We start from the raw sequence: 24,917 nt of genomic DNA, 5'->3' as shown, positions 1-24,917 counted from the left end.
ATACGGCGTCTGCTTCAGAGACCTGAATTTTATTTTTAAAAGGTACGAAATTCAGTTCGTGAAAAATGATTTCATCGCGACTATTGATGACTTTTCTTCACTAGCCTTCATTTCTATTCTTGAACAAATTCTACACTTGCTTACAAATATTTCTTCTTGTCTGCACTTTGACTTTAAACGACGCCTATCGACTCTGTCGAACATCGATAGATACTAAAACCATACGACTTCTTTCGATATTTCAATTCGATATTAAATTTCACCAGTGTCTCTGGATTTGCTCTAAATTCCACTGTCGAGAAGTAGATCGTTTCACTGTAGTGTGGGAGAAATGGCCACTCTGAGACAAACCCCTCTAACCTGTAGTGGTCATACACGCCCTGTAGTCCAACTCGCATTTAGCGATATCACAGAAAGTGGATATTTTCTCATATCAGCTTGTAAAGGTGATAGTGCTTTTCTATTTTTCAAGTCATGCAATAGCCTACTTTCATTGGGTCGACTTCATTGTGCATAAGGTGACATTGTCAAACGTTCTGAATATGCCATTTGCACTTAAAATGTTACGGTTGTCTAACTGTTGTTGCACGATGTCGGTAAAACAATAAAACGTCATGTTTTATTGGATTAATTTGAATTCAGGGCTACGGCAAATATTTTTTTGGACTGAAATATATTTTGTAATTGTTACTTATCAGTAAGAAATATTATATTGATATATTTTTGAGGGTAATCAGAATGTGACTTTTAGATGGAAAGCCTATGTTGCGGCAAGGCGACACAGGAGATTGGATTGGAACTTTCGAAGGACACAAGGGAGCTGTATGGGGGGTGGCCTTAAATTCTCAGGCAACAAGAGCTGCCACTGGTGCCGCGGACTTCAACGCGAAGGTAATATGAAAGAGATTCCTTGGAAAGGAAATATAGTTTCAGTTCTTTTAAGATATTAAATCAAGAAAGTTATACTCAAGGCGAAAGGGAGATAATAGTATACTTTACCTTCAAGTATGTAATGAGTATAATTTAGCAATAGACTTTTCGGTGAATAACACCTGTAATGTATGATGCGTAACACCGGCCCTACGTTCTAGGAGGAAAGACAGTGGAATAGGTTCTTGATCCTACTATTAAAGTAATTAACATCCATGAACAAAAATGTCCGTATTGGGATAACCGCTGCCGTCGTGTTACGTTATTGAATGCAGGTCACTTACAGTTTCAAAATTCTGCTTCCAAAATGCTAAGAATCGCTCTTCTTTTGTAAATTTGACCTATGAGAGAATTCTTCTAGTTTCACTGAAACGGCAAAGTGACTATATTCTTCATCATATTTGAGTTGTGCTATTTGGCTTAATTAAGAAATAAGCTCTGTGTGAACAGGCATTGCCATTTAAATAAATCTTTGTTGCGGTTTACTTTTAGTTATGGGATGCTGTTAGTGGTGAAGAAGTCCATTCATTCCAACATAATCACATTGTGAAGAGTGTCAACTTCTCCAAGGATAACTCCTTGTTTGTTACTGGCAGCAATGAAAAACTTATAAGAATTTTTGATCTGAACAAGCCAGAAGCTGGTGAGTATGGTCATTGCAAATTAATTTCATGTTATTGTGATTTTTCAACAAGTTAATGGGAGGTCCAGATCTTAGACTTTTGATTCAGAAACCATCCTTGTAGGAAGGCGTAAACAGTATAAACATTTAGAGACAGCACATTCATTCAAATTTAGTTGTAAAATTCAAGTTTTAAAAATATTTGTCCAAATTGCAACACTAATTTATGTGGTTTTGCATCTCTGGGTAGATCTGGCTGAGTTTGGCTTTGACCTATAGTATAGTTTCAGTGTTTAGCATGCCATTATTTTGGCTAAAACGTCTTGAAATGAAGCATGTTCCGATAGCTCTATCTGAACTGCAAAGTGAAGTACTACTCTTGAAAAGTTATTTATCAAGCCACCAGAATTGAGCATTTTAAATGTCAGTAATCAATAAACAGCATTTGCACAGTGAATTGAATTTACCTATTCTGCATTTGAGCAGCTATATAACTGTGATTGTTAGCCTGTTTATTTTTATACTTCGGAAAAAACTGTGGATTCCTGATAAATATTACAGGTTATAGCGTTGAAGTTTTTCAGGTGCCAAAGGCTTCTTCCCACTGATTTACATACTTTCAAAGTTGTCACAAGTTGCGAAAAGAATGTAGATTAACATCCCAAGGCAATCTCTGCTGTAATTGACAGATATTAGAAAAGTGGTATCTGTTCTTTTGGCAGAAGTGCCTGACCATGAACATTTATTGAAATCAATAGTGAAAATGCTTACTAATCCTGAAACTTTTAAATTGTTACTGCAATTTCCCGTTAATATTAAAGTAACTAACACATTGCATAACTTTGTGGAATTTCCAGGCATGGATAATTTCGTGGGAAAAAGTGCCTCAACCCCTTCAGTAATTTCAAGCATGGTTTTCATATATTTCTCTCGATACAATGAGCAAGCCATAAGAAATATGATTCACCTTTGGGTCACTGTTAAATCAAAAATATAGCTGAGGATTGCTCTATATTTATTAGGTGTTGCTGAAACATAATGGCAAAATGCATCATATTTATCCATTATTAAAATAGAAAGAAAGACTCATACTTTTCCACAGATTTCTAAATCTGTGGAAAAGTACGAGTCTTTCTTTCTACTTTAATAATGGATATTAATTACTTCCACGAAGTGAAGCCTGAAACAATAGAATATATGCATCATATTTGTTAAACATCACAAAATTACCAGTATTATTAATCTGCATAAAATTACTGGAATCAGTGAGACAGTTTATGGTGTTAATGTGAAATGTACTTATATTTAGACATTCCTGGAAAACTGATGTCAAATTTTATTCTGCTGCCTTGTCTAATTAAAGGATGTCTTAATATTTGTTACAGATCTCAGAACATGCATTTTTCTCAAAATTAACATTGTCGTAATAAGATTGGTAGTCTTGTGGAAGTAATTGATTTACAATTATTTTAGAAAACTATTTAATAACCTGGTCTCCCACCTTTTGTAAATTAATATATATTTCTGTTGGTGGTGTGAATTACGCTAGGCTAAATAATTGGTCCTAGTGGACAGATTCCTAACTCACAAGCAACTAAGGTGGATGTAATGGCATTTTCTCGTAGTATTCATTGGTATTATTAAAGTTAGTTGTTGACTTCTGCTCTCTGTATTTTGACCTTTGACATTGAGAGATATATATGCTTTCATTTGGACAGAACCTACCAAACTGGCTGGCCATACAGCTGGAATAAGGCATGTATACTTCTTCCGCAATGGTACTCACCTTGTATCTTGTGGCGATGATAGAACTTTGAGAGTCTGGGACAGAACTTCTGGCCAGGTAATGACTGATTTGCAAGTTGTCAATCATAGATTACTTATCAGAGGTATTGAAATATTGATGTTTTTTCCTCTGATTTTCATTGTAAAAATGTTTTTACTACAGGAAGTGCAACGACAGGACTTCAATGCAATTCCAAATAGCCTGGAAGTGTCTCAGGACGAGAGTACTCTGACAATTGCTCATGGTAATGTTATCAGCTTTTGGAAGTCTGAAAGGTATAGTACTGCTGCAGCTTCATGAAATTCACATTCAAAGAGCCATCGGTTGTTTCATTAAATGAAATCCAATATTTTCAGCTTGGAGAAAATACGAGAATTTACCGTTCCCACTCAAGTTAACTCTGCATCATTACACCCTGATAAATCAATATTTGTTTGTGGAGGAGAGGATCTCAAGATGTATAAATTTGACTACAGCACTGGAGCAGAAATTGGTAATGGTTTGTTATGAAGTTGCCAAGTGGAAGTAGTTATTTTTAGCCAAAAAATGATTTGTATTGAAAATTCTACAATGTGTGTTCTTTCAATGTTTCAGAATCATTCAAAGGACATTTTGGACCAATTCACTGCGTTCGCTTTTCTCCGGATGGCGAGCTGTATGCATCTGGCTCAGAGGATGGCACTCTTCGTCTTTGGCAAACCACTGTAGGTCGCACTTATGGCCTATGGAAGTGTGTGGAAGGAGGTGCTGCAGCAACACCTGCTGGACCACCAAACAATCAAACCAGTGGAGCATCTGGAGATGTTGAAGCAAATTCCCCACCCCCTTCATCTCCACCACCAAATCACCCAACCCCAAAAACTGGAGTCCAAGCCACCAGTTAGTTGATGGAATTCATTTTTCATCTAAGCTCCAGTTACTAAGATTTCCTCAAATGACTGATGGCAATGTGTGTCTGGACAAAACGAGAAAAGAGCATAATTCAAGGGAAAAAATATATAAAAAGCGATGTATAAATTATTGAGTTTTGTGAATCCTTGAGCTTTTTTCCTGAAATGCTTAGTGGTTGGAAGATTGGCAGGGGTAAAAAGGGAACTGAAGTATATTAGCAGGATTCTTAAGTGTGGTGATATTTGGAGAAGTGAGAGTGATAGGTTGATATAATTGTTCTCTGAAGGCAATTTCATGATTGATTTTGTGTCAAAGAGGAAGCATTGGATGACACTGAAATGGTAGAAGAGTTGTGTTAAGCCTGGTTCTGGTAGCAGTACTATGGAAGTTGTTTTATCATCAGGTTGGACTTTTTAAATTACTCAATGGTAAGAATTGGCTGTTATCTGTACAGAATATTAAGTTCCTGCTTAGGAAATGTGTCATGCCTATGCCTGTGCTGTTCGTGCCATCAATCTCAGTGCTAGAAGCACATAATGATTAGTTTCTTTATCTGTCTGCATTTTTGAAAGCTTTTCTTGGAATAAAGCCTGATCTATGGCAAAGTGCTGTTTTGTTAGTTTTTCTAATATGTAGGGCTGTTGGAATATTTTGTACTTTGGGAAGCATTTTTTAATGGCAGGGCATAATACTTTTCCACATTATCCAGGTGTTTGTTTTATATATTTATGGAAATAAATGTTAAAGAGTACCATAATAACATAAAAATTTTTATGTTTTATTGATAACTCATGTCTTTCGTGAAAAAAAATTGACTGGAAATAAACTGTCCTCTGATAGAACATCAATTTCTTGGCTTTAATTCTTGTATTCCGAGGAAGCCCAGCAACACTGATCCCAAATGCACCAATGCTCCAATTTCAACTATGGTAACATTTGGATGGCTCACAAAGTAGTCCCTGAAAATAAGAGAATAAATTATGATCAACAGCTAACCATGTTTCAGACTGCGAAGCTGCCATTAAAAGAAGTCTTGGCAAAAGCTTTTGGCTGTCATAAGAATCTGCTACTGGCATGCAATTCATTGTTTATAATAGCATATATGGAACCTGGATAAATGGAAGAAATACAAGGTCTGCTCATAAAAAGATGGGACTGTTGTGGAATAAATACTCGATTTTATTAGTTACCATTTAATCATGCTTATTGCCTTAAAATTACAGTCCTTGGCTGCCAATACGATGCTCACAACATTTTTCCCAGCTTGCCAATGCTGCCCGGAACACTTCTTTCAGGATAGCCTTGGGGTCTTGTGTACAGTTTTGTTGGATGTCTTCAACAGTTTCAAATCTGCATCCTTTCAAATAGATTTCAACTTGGGAAATAGGAAAAAAGCCCACTGGAGCAAGATCTGGAGAGAAGGGTGGCTGGGGGATCACCAGTGTGCTGTTTTTGGCCAATCAATGATGCTGGTGCATCACTCAGATGAAAGAACAAAGACTTGTTTTACCACATTCTACTAAAGTCAAAGTCTATCACATTTGCAATAAACAAGTGGTGTACATATAACTATCTAGACTTAAATGTAAATAAAATTAAAATGGTGTACTTTTCACGCATTAAGAATGTGACGGATAGTCTGCTGGAGAATATTAACGACCCATCAACTGAGCAAGTGATGGAATGTAAATTTCTAGGTATTGCTTTATGTGAAAATATTTCTTGGGATACACATGCATAAGCCCTTCAGCATAAGCTCAGTTCCACTTGCTATTTATTGAGACACCTGCATGATACTGCAAGTAAAACAGTCCCACTTAATTTACACTACGTGGAAATTTATTCAAATATAACCTATAGTATAATATTTGGGGGCTCAGCTGCCATTTCTCTAACCATCTTTAAAATGCAAAAGAAAGCCATCAGAATAATCACTGAGAAACTTCATAACGCACCATGGAGGCCTATAATCTAGGAATTAAATTTGCCACCATTCCTGTGCATTTTTATTATGTTTTTAATTCTGCACATAAAAAACAACATTGGCAACTATTCTCTCATATCTGACTGTCACAATCATTACACCAGAGGAAGGCACAACATTCATTATGTCAATGTTAGAACTTGAGCATTAAAATTAGGGCCCAAGGAAATGGGCATCAGATTATATACCAAATCACCCTAAGGTATAGAGGATACTAAGGGAACTACTGCATTCAAACATAAATCTACAATGTAACATGTTCTACTCTGTTGACGAATATCTCAAATATATTCCTGATCATTGAGTACATAATTTTAGTTTATAACACAGCTCTTAACCTCGTTTATATTAATCCTCTGCGATTTTTTACGGATTTTGTATGGGTGTTATATTTATTGTGTGTATTTGTGCTACATTTAATGTAATTGTTATTACCATATTTTGTACCTCAATTGAGCCTGTATGCATTTTACTCCTTTTTTATGTGCCTTATGGTATATCATCAACGATGTACTGCATGCACAAAATTTCTGTCAAAATGGTGAAACAGGATCCTGCACTATAATTTCAACTTCATTGGCAATCTCCCTGACAGTTTGTATGGTTTGGATACACTTAATCATTCACACTGTTGACGTGGGCATCGTTTGTTGATGTCGATGGTCGTTCACTTCTCGCTTCTCCATTGGTGCAGGTTTGTCCCGACGACTGGAGTGGTTGTATCAACAAAAACCCTGGGCCAAACTCATAGATTCACGGCCAAATGCCTCTTGAATCAATGAATATGTTGCAGTCACTCTTTCCATGAGGTCAAAACAAAATTCAATGCACACGCGCTACTTCTCTAACACTTTCACTCTCACTCACACAAGAATTTGTACAGCAAGCATGTGCAGGCTCACACAAGAATCGCTGTAATGCGGAGACAAGTCGAGATAGGGCCACAAGCAAGGCAGTGTTTTACTTCTCACAGATGCTGCAAGAAGGCAACACCTCACTGATTGTGATCCTTAAGCAGTTTGCACATAGATAGACCAGTCTCATCTTTTTTTGCACAAACCTTGTATGCAGAGAAGATAATAAGGGTAGGGAGGACCAGAGATATTGTGGAATGTGTTTATGATGCTGGCAGCGTAAACATTGGAAGTGACAGGTAAAATCATGTGGACTGTGTTGATTGGGAGAGGGAATGTTATTGAGAGGAATGCTTTATGACGAAGGTTCTGAAGAATATTGCCTAAAAAGTTGAGAGGCGGAGTTGTAGATGAAGAATCATGAAAGACAATCAAATAAGTGAATGAAGAAACAGTATTTGCTGAGTCAAGAAAATACATGGGTTGTGATGGAATATATAGGTAGAGGGAGCAAGTTTGAGGAGCAGGTGAGCACTGGAAAGACAAGTGATTATGGGAAAGGGAGAATAGAGTCACTGGTGATATAGTTCTGGAAGGGAAGAGTGTAAAATAAGGTTAGTCGAAATATTTAGGGATACATGGCTTCTTTCACGCTCTAAGGAGAATATAGACAGGATCTCAAAGAGAAATGGAGATTTTGAAAGGTAAGAGAATCGCTGACAACCGAAGGAAATTATACTGCAGTGAGAGGTTTGCCATGACTTGGTGGGATGCAGCAATCAATAGATCTTAGATTATGACAATTAGAGGAGATAATAGAATATTTTTGGAGTATAGTTGTAAAGAAGATAAAATGGGCATGAAGGGGATGGTGAGGTACTTGCATGGAGAAGTGATATGGGGGGGTAAGAGGTGAGGAGTCTAATAAAGAAAATAAAAACATTTTGGTAAGCCAAAAACTAGATAAGAACACAAATAAGACCATTGAGGGGAAGAATTAAGTTTGGAAAGTTAGAATATATCAGGGAAGAAGAAACTGCAGGTAAATGAAAGGGGATGTTTTGCATTGAATAAATAATAAAACCCTGAGATCGGTGAGCTTTGATTCATTTTGGTAGATTTTTAAATTAACGCCAAGTATTGCTAACTATATGGTTATTATTACTAGGTACTTTCACTCACCTAACTGACCAATTGTCTCCTATGTCACTGCTATGGCTATATTTCATGGTATCAATTGGATGATATTCTTCTTTTAACCTTTTTGCCTCTGACTCATCAACTGGAAGGATTTTGATGACATCCTGAATATAGTTAAGGTCTTTTTCTTTTCCCTCTTGGAGTATAATGGAACTTTGTTTGAAGGTAATAAAGTAAAAAAAATTGATACCTAATTTTCAATGTAATCTTCATATAAGTTTATCTTATAACCAGAGTAAAATGATTTTATTTGAAATTTTCATTCACTTACCTGTGTTTTCCCTTCAAACTCTTCAACTTAAGAATTATGCCAAATTCAGCATTTTCATTCAGATTTTTACTGGCTACTGATACCAGAAATGGCAAATCACAAAAGAAGCCACAAATAAAAATTCTGCGAATATAAAGAGTATAAAAATTAAGAGAAAATGCTGTGTAATACATACTAAAATCTTACATTCAGAAAGGTTTAATTATAATCAATTTTCTTATGTAAAGATTAAACCTCATAGCAGTGGAATGGTTAAACATTTCCTTTATACACATCCCACTCTCTTCACACTCTTTCATAAACACACTCCAAATTCCTTTCTTTCTACTGTTTTTCTCAAGAAACGGATTTTACCTTGGGTGCAAACTTTGTCTCTCTTTACCACCTGGCATTCAAACGTAAAGAGTTAGTCATTTGATAAGTGCATCAAATGTCTGTATTCATATAAGTGCATCAAATGAGCTGTATTTATCCAGACATCTCTGTCTGCCTCTTTAGGCAAATTGATCCACCAGGGTATTGAAAAATATATCTTTCACACTCTTGCAGCTAAAGAATTGGCTATTTTCTTTCTACAGAATCCCATATGGTTTTAGATTATTTATGTAAATAATTATACAGATGTGAATGCCAATCTCTCATCCTATCCACGTGAGAGGGACAGGATGGGGGAGTGTAAACAAGAAGGTTTCTCATCCTATCCCATGAACTCATGAACAGAGGTATACAGGAATAAGGATTAGTGATTGCCTTGTTTACTCTCTCTCCTTAATTAATTCTGGACTCTCGTATCTGGTGAATAACTCCTCAGATATAGATTTTAATATACAAGGTCTGTTCTAAAAAGATGAGACTGATCTTCCTACACACAAAATGCTTGACGGATCACAATCAGTGAGGTGTTGCCTTCTAGCAGCATCCGTGAGAAGTAAAACACCACCTTGCTTGTGGCTCTATCTCCACTTGTCTCTGCACAACAGCGATTCTCATCTAAGCTTGCACAGGTTTGCTCTATAAATTCTTGTGTAGGTTAAAATGAAGGTGTTAGAGAAGCAGCACAAATGCATTGAATTTTGTTTTAATCTCGAGAAAAGGGCAAATGACATTTATGCAATGATTCAAGAGGCATTTGGCAGTGAATTTGTGAGTTTGACACAGTGTTTTTACCACTCGATCTGTTTCCAGTCCGGATAAAACTTTGACTGATGAAGAACCCTGAAGTGGACAACCATCGAAGTCAATAAACGACGCCCAGGTCAACAGTGTGAATGACTAAGTGGGTGCATACAAACCATACAAACTGTCAGGGAGATTGCCAATGAAGTTGACATTATAGTGCGGGATTTTGTTTCACCATTTTGACAGAAATTTGAGGCAGCACATCCTGTCAAAATTTGTGCCGCAAGTGTTAATAGATGAACAGAGGCAAAAACAGCTTGACATCAGCTAGGAACTGTCTGATCATTCAAATGATGACCAAAACTTCTTAAAAACAATCCTTATCGATGGGAAATACGGTATTTATTCAAACAGACTAATCTTTTTTTGGACAGACCTTGTACCATTTCCACCATCAAATTAACCTCACCCCTCCTCATAAGTTTCCATCTTCCCCTCAATTACGACTACTTATTAATTTACACAATGAACTGAAGACAAGATGCTTATGTTGATGCCAAGGCATTGAATTTTACATTGAATATTATGATACTTACATAATTGGATGCTCTAGTGCTTCTTCATTTTATATGAATAACAGACGATACATTTAATGATGAAATACTAACCTATGAATAACATAATTTTTGCTGCTCATGACATTCTTAGAAGCTGTGCCACTGGAATGTGGTTTGGAAAGCATTAGGGAATTCCCTCCATTAAAAGCATCACTCATACTAGTTTCCATACAACCAGGCTCTAACAGAGAGGTTTTTACACAATTTGCTTCAAAATGCAAATGACGGCAGGATCCAGTAGATGGTTGATATTGTTGCAAGGTTAAGTTGAACCATGGAATGGAGGAAATCACCTGAACCAGAGAGAGACATGGTATGAAAAGTACAAAAAACAAACAAACAAATAGAGCATAAAAAATACAAAATAATAATCTAACTTTGCCAAGATGGTATTTCTTTAGCCCCGCACCCTGACAAAAAGATGTCTGGAAAGGCAACTTATTGGGTCCATGAAGAAATAGGTGAGGTCTAAGGGTATTCCAGAAGTAATATTCTAATAGAGTGAAGTCCTTTGGACAGTGATTTTCATGGACCCAACCAGGAGCAAAAATTGCTATAGAAAGTCCATATTTTCTGGCTACTTCAAGAGCCTTAAAAGAAAAAGTAACACGAAATGAGTTAATAGACAGCCAATTCGTATGGTACTACAAATACAATAATACTGAATTTATTTTAATCCAGCAAAAAAGTTCTGCTTCGGCACAAGATCCAAGCATTGCAACATTCAAGCGTTTCATTTGCAGAAATTCATGATAAAAGAATGTCACAACAAAACTATACCTTGTGTGTGTTGAAGCCTCCACCTTCATAAAAGTTTCTCCCAAAGACGTCTATGCCCACATACACATCATGAGGCCTATCTTGCGAATTTAATTGACTAGTCTTAATGTTTTCTTCTTTCCAAGAATAGTTTAGGAATATTCCATCACTATGGTCGAAAAAGGTACTACAAAATAATTGGCCAATATTAGTTCAACTTCTCCACTTTTTTCAATAAATGGAGTGCACCTTGAATATTATAAAATTTACATAATTGGATGTAAAAAGTATTTTGGATACAAAGAAACAAAACACTGTGTAAAACTTATTTTAACTCTAACACTGACAGTTTACAGCATGCTACATTTTACATGATGAAAATATGGGAGGGCTCTTTGCTTCTAGCAAGAACTAGGTAATTACCAATTTTATTTTTTGATTGAACACTGATTTTAAAATGCAACTACAATTGGGCATTTGTGATAAAGTAATTTACAACACAAAAAAGTCCGATCACAAATTTTTCACAAATTTTTTTAGAATGTTCATTTTTTCCATATATTCTTTGTGGTGCGAGTAATATCAAATTTGAGAATGCCACAGGGCATTTAACATAAAATCAGACCTTGATACAAACCCTGATTCTTTGATTTATGACCAAGTTCTTTACTTTTTGAAAATTAAATTAGCCACAAGTTAAGAAGCCAAAGCATCCTTAAACACTATGCAGTCAACAGTCTTCAAAGGAAAAAGATGTTTTGATAAATTACTGTAAATGTAATATCACAAGGATCATCACAGAGAATACATTTTTTAATCAGGTCTAAGGTAATTAGCCAAGTGAACACATCAGTGTTTACCATATGTCTCATGGTGTAATTAGAAAATGGTGATGCACCCTTGACCACATCACAGTTATAGCAAAAAAAAACCACTGTCAATAATCTTCACATTCGTTGAAGAAAGTCAAATTAAATACAGTTTTTTTTATGTTCATTTTTTATTTAAAGTCCTACTTATATTTTTCCAGAACTTGGTTTGCTATTATCTACTTTAGCTAGATAAGGCATCCTAATCTTTGAGACAATATAGGATGTAATAATGCAAACTAAGTGAAACAATTTTACCCATATAAATTAATGCATCCCATGAATATTCATTTCTTTCTAAAAAAAAATACTCAACAAAATTCCTAATTCAAAATCTTGGTCAACAGAATCCCAAGCAAAGCATGAAAGTTCCAGTTATCTAGGCTTGGAATTGCATATATGATGTACGCTAAATACATGCACTCCCTACATCTTACCCTATTCAATCAGCTCATTAGAAGCACAATAGATGATCTGAGTCTTCCTTTCTCCACTGACTTAAATTGCAGATTAGTGTAATCCATTACCTATGAGTGTAGTCTTCTTAGGTTCTTGCACTGCAGGATTGCGACGTCTACTCGAATCTCGACCACTGTTTGGCTCAGAAGGTCCTGCACCACTTCACAGTGGTTTAGATTCAGATGTAGGACTTTCATGGCCTTTGGGCTCATGAGAACTTCTGGATGAGAGGGCACCCAAGGCTGTTTGTGGCAAGGATCCTTTTACTTTGGCCGGAGCAGAAGATACAAGAAGGTAGTCTGGTGCAATATTTTGCTCGGTGACCATTTTTGCAGCATCAGAGAGTCCTAAGACCTTTCTGTGCCCTTGCAGTTTCTGGCTAGGTGGCCTAGCTGCCGGCACTCATAGCAACTTTGAATGTTTGCCTTCTTCCTGATTCTGCAGTTGACCCAACCAATAAGAATCTGACTGATTTCCAGGAGTTTATCTGCTAGAGTTACTGGCAGACTCTTGACGGCTATTTATGTGCTTCCATAGCCCTTTTGCACTGACTTCACTCTCAATTGGGAGATTTGTGCACTTACACTAATCTGTCTATATATAATTGATGACGTACTCTTACATGTTTTTTACCATGTAGCAGACTATTAACAATGATTTGAAGTGATAGTTTAAAATAATATCTCCTACATGAAGAAAATAAGGAAAAATGCATTGTGTTAGGTACTTCTATAAAAATTTTCTCTTACCTATTATTTGAATTAAGTTCATTTTGCCATTTCAATTGCCCATTAGTACTGGTTACGCTATCATACCATATAATGAGAGAATCAGGGTTAGCACGGTGCATTTCATTTTTAAGGAGGTCAACAAACAGCACCAGGTCTTGCACATTTCCAACTTCCTCGCACACCTGTCAAAAAATGAAGATAATTCCTGTAATACAAGAGGCAAGTTACAGATATGAAAGTAATCTAATTAACTCTGCTCTATTGTGAGATGCACTCCATATTAAATGAAGAACTTTAATTGCTAATGGATATTTATATGGAGATATTTAGGAATACGAAAGTACAGTGGATAGAAATTTGGAATACTGACCTGAGGATGACTCGGGTCACCCTCAGCTTCACCCAAGCTGAGTGACTATTAGGGTAAGATTTCTTCCTAGGAAACCATAGTTGGCACAGGGAAAGGAACTGGCCCCCTACTCTGATGCGTGAATTTCATATGCTATTGGGCTTAGAGCTATTTGAGCTCTAACCTCACCTATCAAACCAACCTTTGGGTTGATAACTGTTGTTAGTACGGAGATTTTATTATTAGTGGGTAGTCTACCATTTACGGTAGGTTTTGGATAAAATCCAACTTATCATCACAACATTACTAGTCTCACCTAAAAGAAAACCTGACGCCACACTAAAAAATCATTCTTCAATTATGTATAATTTTAACTCCCTTTTTTCCATTCTTAATATCGTACTAATATTCCAAATTCCAAAGAAACTGCGGGAGATGCCGCAACAGTAACTTTTAACGGAGTCATCCGCTAATGTGCATTTCAATGCAACAATTTCAGAGCGTAAAAACCAAATGTTCATTTTAACTGGTATCGGTTCTCTTCACCATCTTTGCTTCTCAATGCAACAATTTCAGAGTGTAAAAATCATTCGCAATGCACATTAGCGGATGACTCCGTTAAAAGTTACTGTTGCCACATCTCCCGCAGTTTCTTTGGATCTTTGCTTATATTGATTCTGCTTTGCAGCATTTCGTGGGATGATGACCACCAACCCCATCTCTCTTGTTGCAGGGCACAACAAATGGCCCAGTGGATCAAGTCCTATAGTTACCAGGACATAGTTCAATACTTGTGTCCATCAAAATTCCTTGCGATAAATAATTCAGGTGGTTTTCCCGTTTCCTCCCTCTTGAGTGTTTTTATGAGACACAATCAATGGATGCCCCACTGGGGCTCAGATGCATTTGCAGCCACATCACCGAGGAACACAGTCCATGGACTAAGGGGAGATTTGTGGCGGGAAAGGGGTGGGAGATCTTGGGAAGACAATGTGACCCATTTCAGTTGGCTGTGGACCATTACAGCGAGAAGATTGCTGCTAGACTGGGGCCCTATTCAAGGGTCACGTCATAAATTCACGATACCACACTCCATGGAAGTGATAAAATATAAATTTGATGTTAAGCTCCAGAAATTCAGGTTAAGTAGACGAAGCAATGTCACTGTTTTCTGCTGGGACTAGATGTCCTTGGAAGGTAGAGAGGAGTTTGACAATAGATGGCCCTGGATGTCCATCAATGACAGTGAAATAAACATGTGCGATAAGAGAAAGACATGCTTAATGCCTGAAGGTCAAAATGTCAGGTGAAGAGTGCAACATTCCGATAACCACATTTCATCGCATTTTAACAGAAGATCACATCAGGAAGGAGGACTTTGCCAACTGGAGGCTGTACCATGACAACAGATCACAATGAAATGCCATTCCACACCACTTTCCTCATGATCGAATACCTAGCCAAGCATAGGGTGGCAATGCTACACCAGCTGCTCTATGCCTACTCTATTTGGCACTCCTGGACTTCTTTTTGTTCCCAAGAATAAAATGGAGCTCAAAAAGTCACTATTTTGGGATGCTGGATAATGTCAATGCACAAGGGTGATATTTTGAAGAATTTAGTAATTTGTACTTTGATCTGCAAATAAATTATTTCCCTGGATTTATTTTACTTGTTTTGGGAACAGACCATGAGTGTATGTGTGTTTATTTGTTTAACATGCATACCCGAGTGCTCATATGCTCACACACCCAAGCACATACACACATGCTCACACTCACAAGTGCAAGCACTCACCCACTCCCTCTCCCACGCAATTGCAGTTTCACTCACACTCACTCACGCAAGCACACTCTCGCAACCACAAACACACTCATAACTATGCATGCACCCATGTATAAACATTCATATGGGTATAGATAGATGGAAAAGGGTTAGAAACACATACAAAAGATGAACAAAAGGTTAGCTGGCAAGGCAGAAGTTTGGAGATTCTAAGTGGCAATGTTTCTATGACAGGGACTCCAACTAGGAGGTCTTCAACTTGTCTGGCCTTGCTTTACCAATGAAGCTATTGCAGCATGGCATTTACAACTAAAATCCATTGGGTTTATGTTTGCCTCTTTCGCGTGTTTCTATCCCTTCCCCATTTCATATTTATATGAATGTTTTTGCCATTTGGTTGGTTTTCTTGCTCAATTTTCCATTTGGCCAGTATGGCTTATTACCTTCTTCTGGCTATGGATGCCTTTAAATGCACTGCACCTACTCTTTTGGACAATTCATAACTATTTTATCTCTTGAATAGCAGAGGTGAAATGGTAAGGACCATTTAGACATAGAGGTGGAGTATAAATTTGAGTGCATGTACATTTCTAAATGGATTTTACAATTATGGTAATCAGCATTGGTTGAAAATCTATTAAGGGAAAACACAGAATTTATCAATTCATTGAAAGGGGCGCTAAGATATTGGCTCTAGCAAAAGGGGGTTTACATGGGGCATGGATAGAAATTTGACATATGGCATTGATAGTTTGCTACTGAGCTGAAAAGGCTCTTCTGGCAATACTGGGATCAGTGTAAAATAAGATGCCAAAGGAATTTTGTGTGAATTAATCTAGCTGGTGTGTGAATAGCAGAATATACATTTGTTAAGGCATCAAATGACATATGTGCTAAGTTCCTTGGCATGTAACAATAGATATTTTGTTGACTGTAGCATGAACATGAGATGAGAACAGTTGAGGCCCAGGAATTTAGTGGCAATTTCATTCATTACATGATTACTATTATTATTGTGGAAAAAATATATTTTATGAGAATCTTATGGAGACATTGAAGTAAGACAATTTTCTCTTATTAACTATGAGATGATTATTATTGCATGAATGACACATCTCCTTCAAGGCCAAGATGGTGAAGTCAATAACATTTAGGAAACTATTGGCTGTGATGATGATGGAGATATCATCACTAACCTTAACTTCAAAGGGATGGATTTAACAGTTTTGAGACCACAAGAATAGCAAATGAACTGTTGTCTATCACCTAGATCGGAAAAAATCCATTTTAATGGTGCACTAGAGATACCAAGAGTAATGAGTCTACATTTTGGTATATTATGATCAATGAGGTCCAATGCCTTACACTAGTCAAAAAATTACTACAGTTAGGCATATATCCTGGAGACCATGAAGAATGAGATTCATCAACTCAAAGGAGGCAAAAGTAGATTTTCCAGTTGTAAAACCATTTTGTTTTTCACAAAGCAGATAGTTAGATGTTAAATGGTCATGCACATGAGTATTGAACAATTTTGAAATTAATGCGGACAATACTGACAAAATAAGTCTTGGTCTGTATATATCAGCAATATTACGAGAAGCTTTTTTATGAACTGGGACACAAGAAAATTTTAGAGTGAACAGGAAATAACCAGAAGGAAATGAAGCGTTCACTATATTTGCCAAGGATAATGCATTAAAATGAAATGCAGCTTTTAACAAAGGATTCCAACATTACCCGCTGAAAATATTTTTTCAAAAGAATTTAAAGTTTTCTTAATTTCAAAGGGATTATTGGAAAGAGGAACATTGAATGAGGAATGTGGTTATGGAAGCCATTAGGCGAAAGCTTACAATATATGCAGATTTCAATTGAACATTTAAGAAATGAGCATTAAACTTCTTTGCAATTCTTTCAGGTTCATTAGCTCTGGTGCCACCTAAATTTGTTGGAGCTGGGTTGAACTGCTAAGGAGAGGTTCAGGTTAGGGGGCTAATAACATTCCATTTGATTTAATTATATTTATATTATAGAGCTCTTAATATAATTTTCTATGCTAAACTTCTTAATATCAAAAAGGAAGGCTCTGAATTCCTTCTGGGATTTTAAATATATTCAGCATTCATTTGGAAGCATGAAATTCACTCTTAAAATGGAGATCACAGTCATATAGATATTTTAATTAGCTCAGGAGAATAGATCTTAAATTTGCAATTCAAATTTCATTTCTTGATATAAGTGGAATAGCACATTACATTGAGGGGTTGCTATGGTTAGATCCACGCTGACAACATGGCGATCAAAGGAGGTAAGCAGGTTAAGGAAATCAAACTATATACACGAGTCCAAGAAATTGATGCCCCCAAATATTATTATGCCATCTACACTTCTGGCTAATACATATGTTGTAGCATCATTTATCACATGCAGAAAATCATTAAAATACCCACCAAAAGGTTTTTATACAGATAAGCCAGCAACAGTTTGGTGACTTGCTGTCAATAAAGTAGCCAAGTGCTCACAATCAATATTTAAACCTAGAGTCATTCAATACGAACAATCTCTACACAGGTGTCCCCAAAGAGGAAGCAGTGAACCATGTAAGCAACGTGTCACACCATGCCAAGGCATCAAAAAAACATCAGAGATTAACTAAGAGCCCTAATAAAAGTGCACAAACCAGAATTATTTCACGTTCAAAGACAGCTTTTATCAACAAATGGATGACTTGGTCATGGGATCTCCTCTGTTACCCCTATTATCCAAAATATTAATATAGTTTAGAAATAAGATTATTCAAGAATGAAAACCTCCCCTTAAAAAATATACACTACTGGTTCTGCTATGTAGACAATATATTATGTCTATGGTCGGAAACAAAAAGACAACTTAAAAGTTTTGCAACCTTTATCTATGCTCTACATGAGAAAATTAACTCCAAAATGGAAATTTAAGAAAATGAAACCTTAAAATTTTCTTGCCCTAGGCATCTCAATATAAAACAGACAACACAATTTTGCTATCTCCCATAAACCCACATGCACGGACCAGGTCATACATGCCAATTCCAAACATGCAATAAAACAAAAAATAGCAGCTTTCCACAGAATGATTCACCGGGCTTTGATTATACCCTTGACACCCATAGCCCCTGCAGAAGAAATAGCCACCATTAAAAATAGCAGTGGTTAACAGTTACACAGAGCAGACCAGTGATGAATTAATGACAAAAAAACAGGGGAAATTAGCCCTGAGCGAAATTTATACGCCCCATCCCACAGAACAACAGCAATGGCAACACATAACATATATAGGGAAAGCTTCCATCATCACAAGAAAACTCCTCAAAGGCTTTGACATAAAAACAGCCTTTTAAAACAAACAAATTCTTGAAAACCTACAAACATCAGTGAAAGATCCTGTGACCATACTTCAACGGAGTGGAGTTTACCACCTACAACGCGGGGATTGTGAGGCATCATACAGTGGACAGATGGGAGAAGGTCTTTGGGTGCAAGCAGAAGAACATGGCCAGGACTTCAACAAAGGAACAGGAGTGTCACAGTTTGCAGCCCATCTCCTCAGTGAGGGTCATCATGTGGACTTCATGCCACAAATGATATGAAAGGAGAGGAAGGGGACATGGGTGGACATCCATGAATGATTGGCCACACTGACCTGTGCACGGAGAAAGGAAACCATTACCATTGACCACCTTTTCCCTTTCCACTGCCCCCTCCTGGACAATCCACAATTGCTAGTGATACCAGTCGACAGTAATAAATTCTTTCCGGTGGAAACGCAAAATCTTTTTGACTCTTCATTTGTGCTTTATTAGAGATCCGTTCATCTTCAACCATTCTTACATCTAACATCTTTCATTATTTAGCGATCATATTTGTAATTAATGCTACACACCCTTTGGACACCCCCATTCCTAATATTCTCTTTAAAATCTAGGTTTATTAAAGAAATGAACAACATATGTGAATGTTTATGATTATTATTATTGGTATTCTGTTGGTTTTGGATGGAACATAGCCTATAAAATGGTTCACCAACACATTTTCTTCTCTCTTCTAACAAAAGACAGCCTGATATCTGACAGTACAATGAACTCTTCATTACTACTATGGTATCACGTGTACCTCAAATTGATCACCCCCCCGAGTAATAATTAAACTTTCCCTCCATCCTTTAATGATGATCTACCACTTTTGCTACGTGTGAAGTCAAACTTATTGCTCTATAGTCCTATCCCTTCAATCTACTTCTATTTTCTGCAGTAAATTTATTGATTTTACCAGTAGAATGGTCATTTCATCAATTTTATGAAATATATATGTAAAAAATATGGTGTATATCCTCACTTAAGGCCTACATATTTGGCACTTTATAATTTAATGCTTTAATAACTTTGTCACATGAACCATTTGTATATGAATTCCATGAATGAATTTCAACGTGAGCAAAATTGATATTAATTTAACTGAAAAGATCACTATAATACAACATTATTCATGAGCCAAAAACCCAATCCTTCAATGAAGTATTAGTTACCTTATTTTCAATATTCAATAACCATCCATCAAACCCATAGTGATCAGCAATATCGACCAATTTTTTAACAAATTTTTCAATATTATCATGGTTCTTTAGAATTTCCTTACATATTTCTTGTCCACTTTCCCATTCAGTAATGAATGTACCTGCAAAGACAAGTATTGTAAACATATTATAGTTTAAAATATTATAAGTTATGTGATATTCAATATTTCACTAAGTATAATTAACCACACTTGATTTCTATATCCAAAACAAATAGAGAATAAGTAGTGCCATAGCTAAAATTTTAGTTTTTCAAGAGAAAAGTATCAAAGAAATTGACCTTTCTTCCCTCAAAAGAATAAGAGAAAGACCTAAAAGTATCAATTCTTGATGCAAGGCTCTATACAACAACTTTTGCAGCGTGTGGTGGTGTACACTGCTCTCAATTATTATTGATTGATTGGGATCAAAACCTTTATCACTGCAAGACTTCCAATGCTATGAGTACACTGGCATGATTCTCTCAATATAGCTCTTTAAGTTATAAAACCTCTATTAATTATGCCATGAAAAATTATTTAAAAATTCTTTTACATCATTTAAGGTGGACATGCATATTCAGTTAATGCGTTCCTTACACTAATATGACGAGCACAGTAAATCTTAAGCACGATACTTCAAAATTTTCCAGCTAATTAATTCAATAATATCTTTTTTAATAGTTTTGAGTTACCCACAACTTGTTCTCCAAGATTTTTAGCATTGCACCTTTATTGAGGTGTATATATTATATGTTTTATTGTTTCAAATCTAAGAGATTAAACCTCCATTAGTTGGACTCATTAATTCTCTGTGCACCTCTGTATTATAATCTGTTTAATTTAATATTTCTGTGCATGTGGTAACCTATTTTGTTAATGTATACTAGGAATAAATAAATATAAAGGGACTCAAACTTTCACCATCAATCATCACACCAGAGCTATTTCTTTCCTATTTGAGCTCACTCTTTGTTTTCGGTGAGTCTCTCTTTCTTAGTTTATTGTTAACACCTGAAATACTTAGTTTGTGCACTGATTTGTCACCATTGCTGAATGATTACTTGAAATTAAAAAAAAAAACTTAAATTAAAAAAAAATTGAGTGCGCCAGTGCAGCTACTAAAGCCAAGCCAAACATTATCATGAGTTATTTAAGGGCAAGAGCATGATATCCCTCATAATCTTCTTTATTGGTAAATATCTCAGCAAATGAATGAATCCTACCTAAATTTGTACGTGATACCACAATTGGTATCTAAGTTCACCTTGACATAAGCTGAACAACAGAATTAGTACCAAAACTGCAGCAACAGAACCAACAATTTGAAAGCAGGTTCAGTTGGTAATTTTATTTACAAAGAATTCACAGCAGAACTGCATTAGAGCGGCTGATATTTAAGGACCAAATGAAACTGGGGCGCACTTTCGCTGCCAACAAAAAATTGAATAAAATAAACAAAACATTTCTGCATAACAAACTCAGAATTAAGCTTGAATTTATAAACCAACTCTAAAGCAGACATCCCAAATGAGTTTTATAAATTCATGATTTATCTTCCAATACAAATTTGATACTGACAAATTCTCTTAGCTGTAAACAGAAATAAAATATTTACTGAAAGTAAATCTGATACAGAGCAACTTTCAACTACATAAACACTGAAAAATACAGTTTTCATTCTCTGAGGTAAAATCAGGAAGTAGCTACATATTGGTTCAATTGTCGTAAATATTTTTTTGATTGCCTCCAGAAGTAACACAGCAAAATCTTTTAGTGCCTTGGAGCAATACCTTCTGGTTTTGGTAGAGGAATGAAGACATGACCAACAAGATAAACATGTAATCAAACCAGTAAGTTCATACTATTGATTTATAGCAATGGTCATGGTCCGATTCATGTTGGTGATCAATGATTTTTCTGAATTGATAATTCATGTGCATACTGCAGCCAATGCTCATGGGTGTGCGCCAAATATTATTTAACTGTGAGCACCATTTCTTTTTTTATGCATCTTAATTGAGCCTGTGTCTTTGCTCCTTCTTGATGTGCCTTACATCATGTACATACACCACCCACCTGGTATTTTTGAATTGCGATCTCTGGGAAAATAAAATAACACATAACTAAACCATCCTATAAAAGATGATTGATGAAAGCATTTGCAAAAATGGTTGTGAAGCAAGGACCCTAAAAAAGGATTCATTACCCCTGACTTTTTGGAGAGAGAAAGAAAGCTGCCAGACTGATAATATTATTGAAGAGATATGACAAACCACAAGAAATAGATAATTATAGCCAACATAAATTGTGACTGACTTTCGGTTCGAAGATAGAAGGAATCCCTTTTCTCCTTAGAATTCACAATTCAACAGGAGGAAGAGTTGAAGCTTAGACACCCAAAAACCATGAAAGTACGTCATTTGATGATTTCAATACAGTAATACAAGGACTAATACCTGGAAAATGTGATTTTGAATGAAATAAAACCATATTTCAATGAAGTTTATCTGAGAGAATTAAAAAGGTTAACAATGTAGCTACTCGAGAATTACGAGCACTGTAATAAGCGGCTATGTATTAAGATTACTTATTAGAATTACTAGAGACCAATTTCTGTATAAATTTAAATATTGAGAGCATAAAACAATGGAATACATGTAAATTCATGTGGAGCAAAGAAATATGTATGATGACAATTATGTGTAATGTACATAAAATGTGTATGATGACAATTGTGTGTAACCTACATAATTTAGGGCAAGAGTACCAAATTATTAGTAGATTCCATGAAATTAATATTTCTTAAGTGTGATTAAAATTTTCAAGGTTACTACGATACTTGTTTCAAATATTTGGAATTCAAACACACATGTAAATGAGGTCCCAGCACTTCCCACTGCCCAGACATATTTTCCACACAGCTTATCTAGGACATCCACGTAGGCTGAATATTTCCTTTAAGGTAAGAAATGTTTTGCTTCCATTTCTGGTCCAGACAAAGTCCAGAAGTCATTCATTTAATTTTGACATAATTCTCCCCTGTGCCTATAAAATGTATATTCAAATTCCTTATAAGAATAAAGAAGGGAATTTGATGAAAAGATTAATTTTGCATAACTATACAATAAGTGGCTTTGACCTCGAACATGACATATTATGGCACAGACAAATGAATGTTGATCATGTAAAAATACAACAAATAAATAGGTGCCTTTTTAACTAATGTGCTCTTGCAAAAAATTTTCGATCATGTACAAGGCAATCTAATTTACCATAGGGATAAATTTCTTCAAGACTTGTATTCTATTTTATTAATTCCTCCATTGGCATAATTGGGTAAAGAATCGCATTATAATCTTTACCTAAAATTTTTACTCCGTGCAAATGAGCTGCATTTATCCACATAAGTGGAGGTATTGTTACCAAATGGTGGCTAAAATAGACAAAAATATCTATTCCAGCCCAATGATAGAATCGGTATTCGTCACAGTTTTTGGTCCCATTGACAAATCTGAAAGAATAATAACCCATATATGTCCTAATAGAATAATTCAACTTCAAAAGGTAATACGAATTACGTTCAGTGTTTGTGTATTTTAAACGACGATAAAATAGTCAGTCATGGCGAAATATTGTGGACATTACCTATCTCCAATGTATCCACCTTTCATATCGTGGCATAGCAATGTTTTTGGGGATGTATTTCTATCCAATCGGGGTGACAATTTCCACTTTTCACAAGACACATGGCAAGAAGTTGCGGTCCCCTGATAGCAATGATCTGTACTAGGCTGCAAAGGCATAGACGGCCATTTACGTGCATGCTCATTTTCCCAAACCCACACGTCTTCCAATTTACTTATAGGTAAACATTGGTAAACTGAGTGATCTCCGGTATCTTCAGTCATAATGAATTCACTATGCGGTAAGCCGAAATCACTGTTTGACTATGCAGTCCAATTGGGACGATAAGTTACGAATCGTTCAATTGACCGAGTCACTCAAGTGAGTGTGATGACAGGAGTCATTAGGAATGAGATCAACGAGTTGAACGTTTGGCGGTTGGGAATGCCGACTCAAAAGAAATCTTCCCATGACTCCCAAACGAGTCGCGAAGTTTACAGAGAGTGAGTGAAAACAATTACGAATGACTGTGCTTCGCTGAATCAAAAGAAACAAGTTCTTTTATATCCGATGAGTCGAAGTAACCAGGGCCCCGCCTCTTCCCGGGAAGCAGAGGGGCATGTTATTATAAGAAGAAACCACCTGGCAGACGACGATCTGGAGAGCGTAACGACAAGCGGGTCCCGCTTGATTTGAAACGGCAGTGGATATAACTGAATCACCCCGCCTCATTTCCCATTTGAAGAAGTCTACAAGAAGAAAAATATGTTATACAAATAAGCATTCCTTCCGATACTTGAATTGTTACGAGTATTGCTATTATTAAGGAATCAGAGAAAGTAAAGAAAAAAATATTTTATACGCGAGTGTAAAATAATATTTAGAATGTCTTTCAAGTAATAGGGGAGAAAGGTTTTTATCTATTTGTTCCATAAATTGTGATTTATAACATGGCTTAAACCAATAAGTTTGTGCCTGTAAGGATATCATGGTAAAGTATTGATTTTCGTAGGAGGGCTCCAGAGGGAGTATCGGACGGAGTTTTGAAAACGCGCTCGAAAAAAGAGCTCGATATTTTAAATGGAGTTTGAAGACAATTTTTACTGAGGAACTTACTATTGCCGCTTGTTGTCTTCGTGACCCGTCCGTTTAGTGAGAAACTCCTTAGCGGCGACGCCTTTTATTCCAAGATTGTTCATATTTCGTGTCCGTCTGTGCAGCTGCAACATGGATAGAAGTTACTCGAGAGAGGGAATCCACGAGTGGGGGTTCCTTGCCTCACCAGTATTAAATAAGGAATGATTATTCACTTGATTCTATGATCTATTTTAGGAGCCTAAGCTTCGGTTCTTTTGGGGCGAGGAGTCACAGAAAAGGTTTATGATCAGTGCGGAATGAGAAATGACGCCCTAATAGGTAAACTCGGAACTTGTTTGGTCATTTCTGTCACAGTTAAGCCGTCTAATTCGGTTTCC

At 36.2% G+C, this 24,917-nt stretch overlaps 3 protein-coding genes across 5 annotated transcripts in view; 1 reads left to right on the top strand and 2 right to left on the bottom strand.

The window, feature by feature from the left end:
* INPP5E (Inositol-3-phosphate synthase) overlaps nt 1-193 on the bottom strand; it is a 28,359-nt gene extending 28,166 nt beyond the window's left edge. The window contains exon 1 of the mRNA XM_071587166.1: nt 23-193. The gene's annotated coding sequence lies outside the window, so the exon portion shown is untranslated. The remainder of the gene's footprint in view (nt 1-22) is intronic.
* A 69-nt stretch (nt 194-262) lies between these two features.
* On the top strand, nt 263-5,077 carry wmd (serine-threonine kinase receptor-associated protein wmd). Its single transcript, XM_071587992.1, has 7 exons — nt 263-446; nt 752-891; nt 1,423-1,573; nt 3,271-3,395; nt 3,501-3,613; nt 3,695-3,831; nt 3,933-5,077. Exons 1-7 carry the CDS (start codon nt 332-334, stop codon nt 4,220-4,222), a joined length of 1,071 nt encoding a protein of 356 aa, XP_071444093.1. The 5' UTR covers nt 263-331; the 3' UTR covers nt 4,223-5,077.
* ENGase (cytosolic endo-beta-N-acetylglucosaminidase) lies at nt 5,024-23,797 on the bottom strand. Of its 3 annotated transcripts, XM_071587989.1 has the most exons (10): nt 23,464-23,797; nt 23,181-23,329; nt 19,790-19,938; nt 13,111-13,274; nt 11,055-11,220; nt 10,652-10,864; nt 10,326-10,567; nt 8,539-8,661; nt 8,250-8,420; nt 5,024-5,188 (listed from the first exon to the last, which is right to left on the bottom strand). In XM_071587989.1, the coding sequence occupies exons 1-10, from the start codon at nt 23,724-23,726 to the stop codon at nt 5,074-5,076; spliced, it is 1,755 nt and encodes a 584-aa protein (XP_071444090.1). In that variant the 5' UTR covers nt 23,727-23,797; the 3' UTR covers nt 5,024-5,073. The 3 variants fall into 3 exon arrangements, with proteins under 3 accessions (XP_071444090.1, XP_071444092.1, XP_071444091.1); XM_071587990.1 differs by lacking the exon at nt 5,024-5,188 and having other exon boundaries at nt 8,277-8,457; XM_071587991.1 differs by lacking the exons at nt 8,250-8,420; nt 8,539-8,661.
* Nucleotides 23,798-24,917: the final 1,120 nt, after the last annotated feature.

This window comes from Hetaerina americana, unplaced genomic scaffold, assembly GCF_022747635.1.
Source record: "Hetaerina americana unplaced genomic scaffold, ioHetAmer1.1.p SCAF_3, whole genome shotgun sequence".
Classification (NCBI taxonomy): domain Eukaryota; kingdom Metazoa; phylum Arthropoda; class Insecta; order Odonata; family Calopterygidae; genus Hetaerina; species Hetaerina americana.
Note: the sequence above shows the minus strand (reverse complement) of the source record. Positions and strands in the feature narration are given on the sequence as shown.

Bases quoted from the DNA above. Each gene is read 5' to 3' on its own strand.
- ENGase (XM_071587989.1), bottom strand. From the start codon at position 23,726: ATGACTGAAGATACCGGAGATCACTCAGTTTACCAATGTTTACCTATA. The intron at 13,275-19,789 runs GTAACTAATACT...ATTTTTTGACAG, and splicing joins TATTGAATATTGAAAATAAG to GTGTGCGAGGAAGTTGGAAA. The intron at 5,189-8,249 runs GTGAGTGAAAGT...TCTTATTTTCAG, and splicing joins GGAGACAATTGGTCAGTTAG to GGACTACTTTGTGAGCCATC.
- wmd (XM_071587992.1), top strand. From the start codon at position 332: ATGGCCACTCTGAGACAAACCCCTCTAACCTGTAGTGGTCATACACGC. The intron at 892-1,422 runs GTAATATGAAAG...GTTTACTTTTAG, and splicing joins CCGCGGACTTCAACGCGAAG to TTATGGGATGCTGTTAGTGG. The intron at 3,832-3,932 runs GTAATGGTTTGT...TCAATGTTTCAG, and splicing joins CAGCACTGGAGCAGAAATTG to AATCATTCAAAGGACATTTT.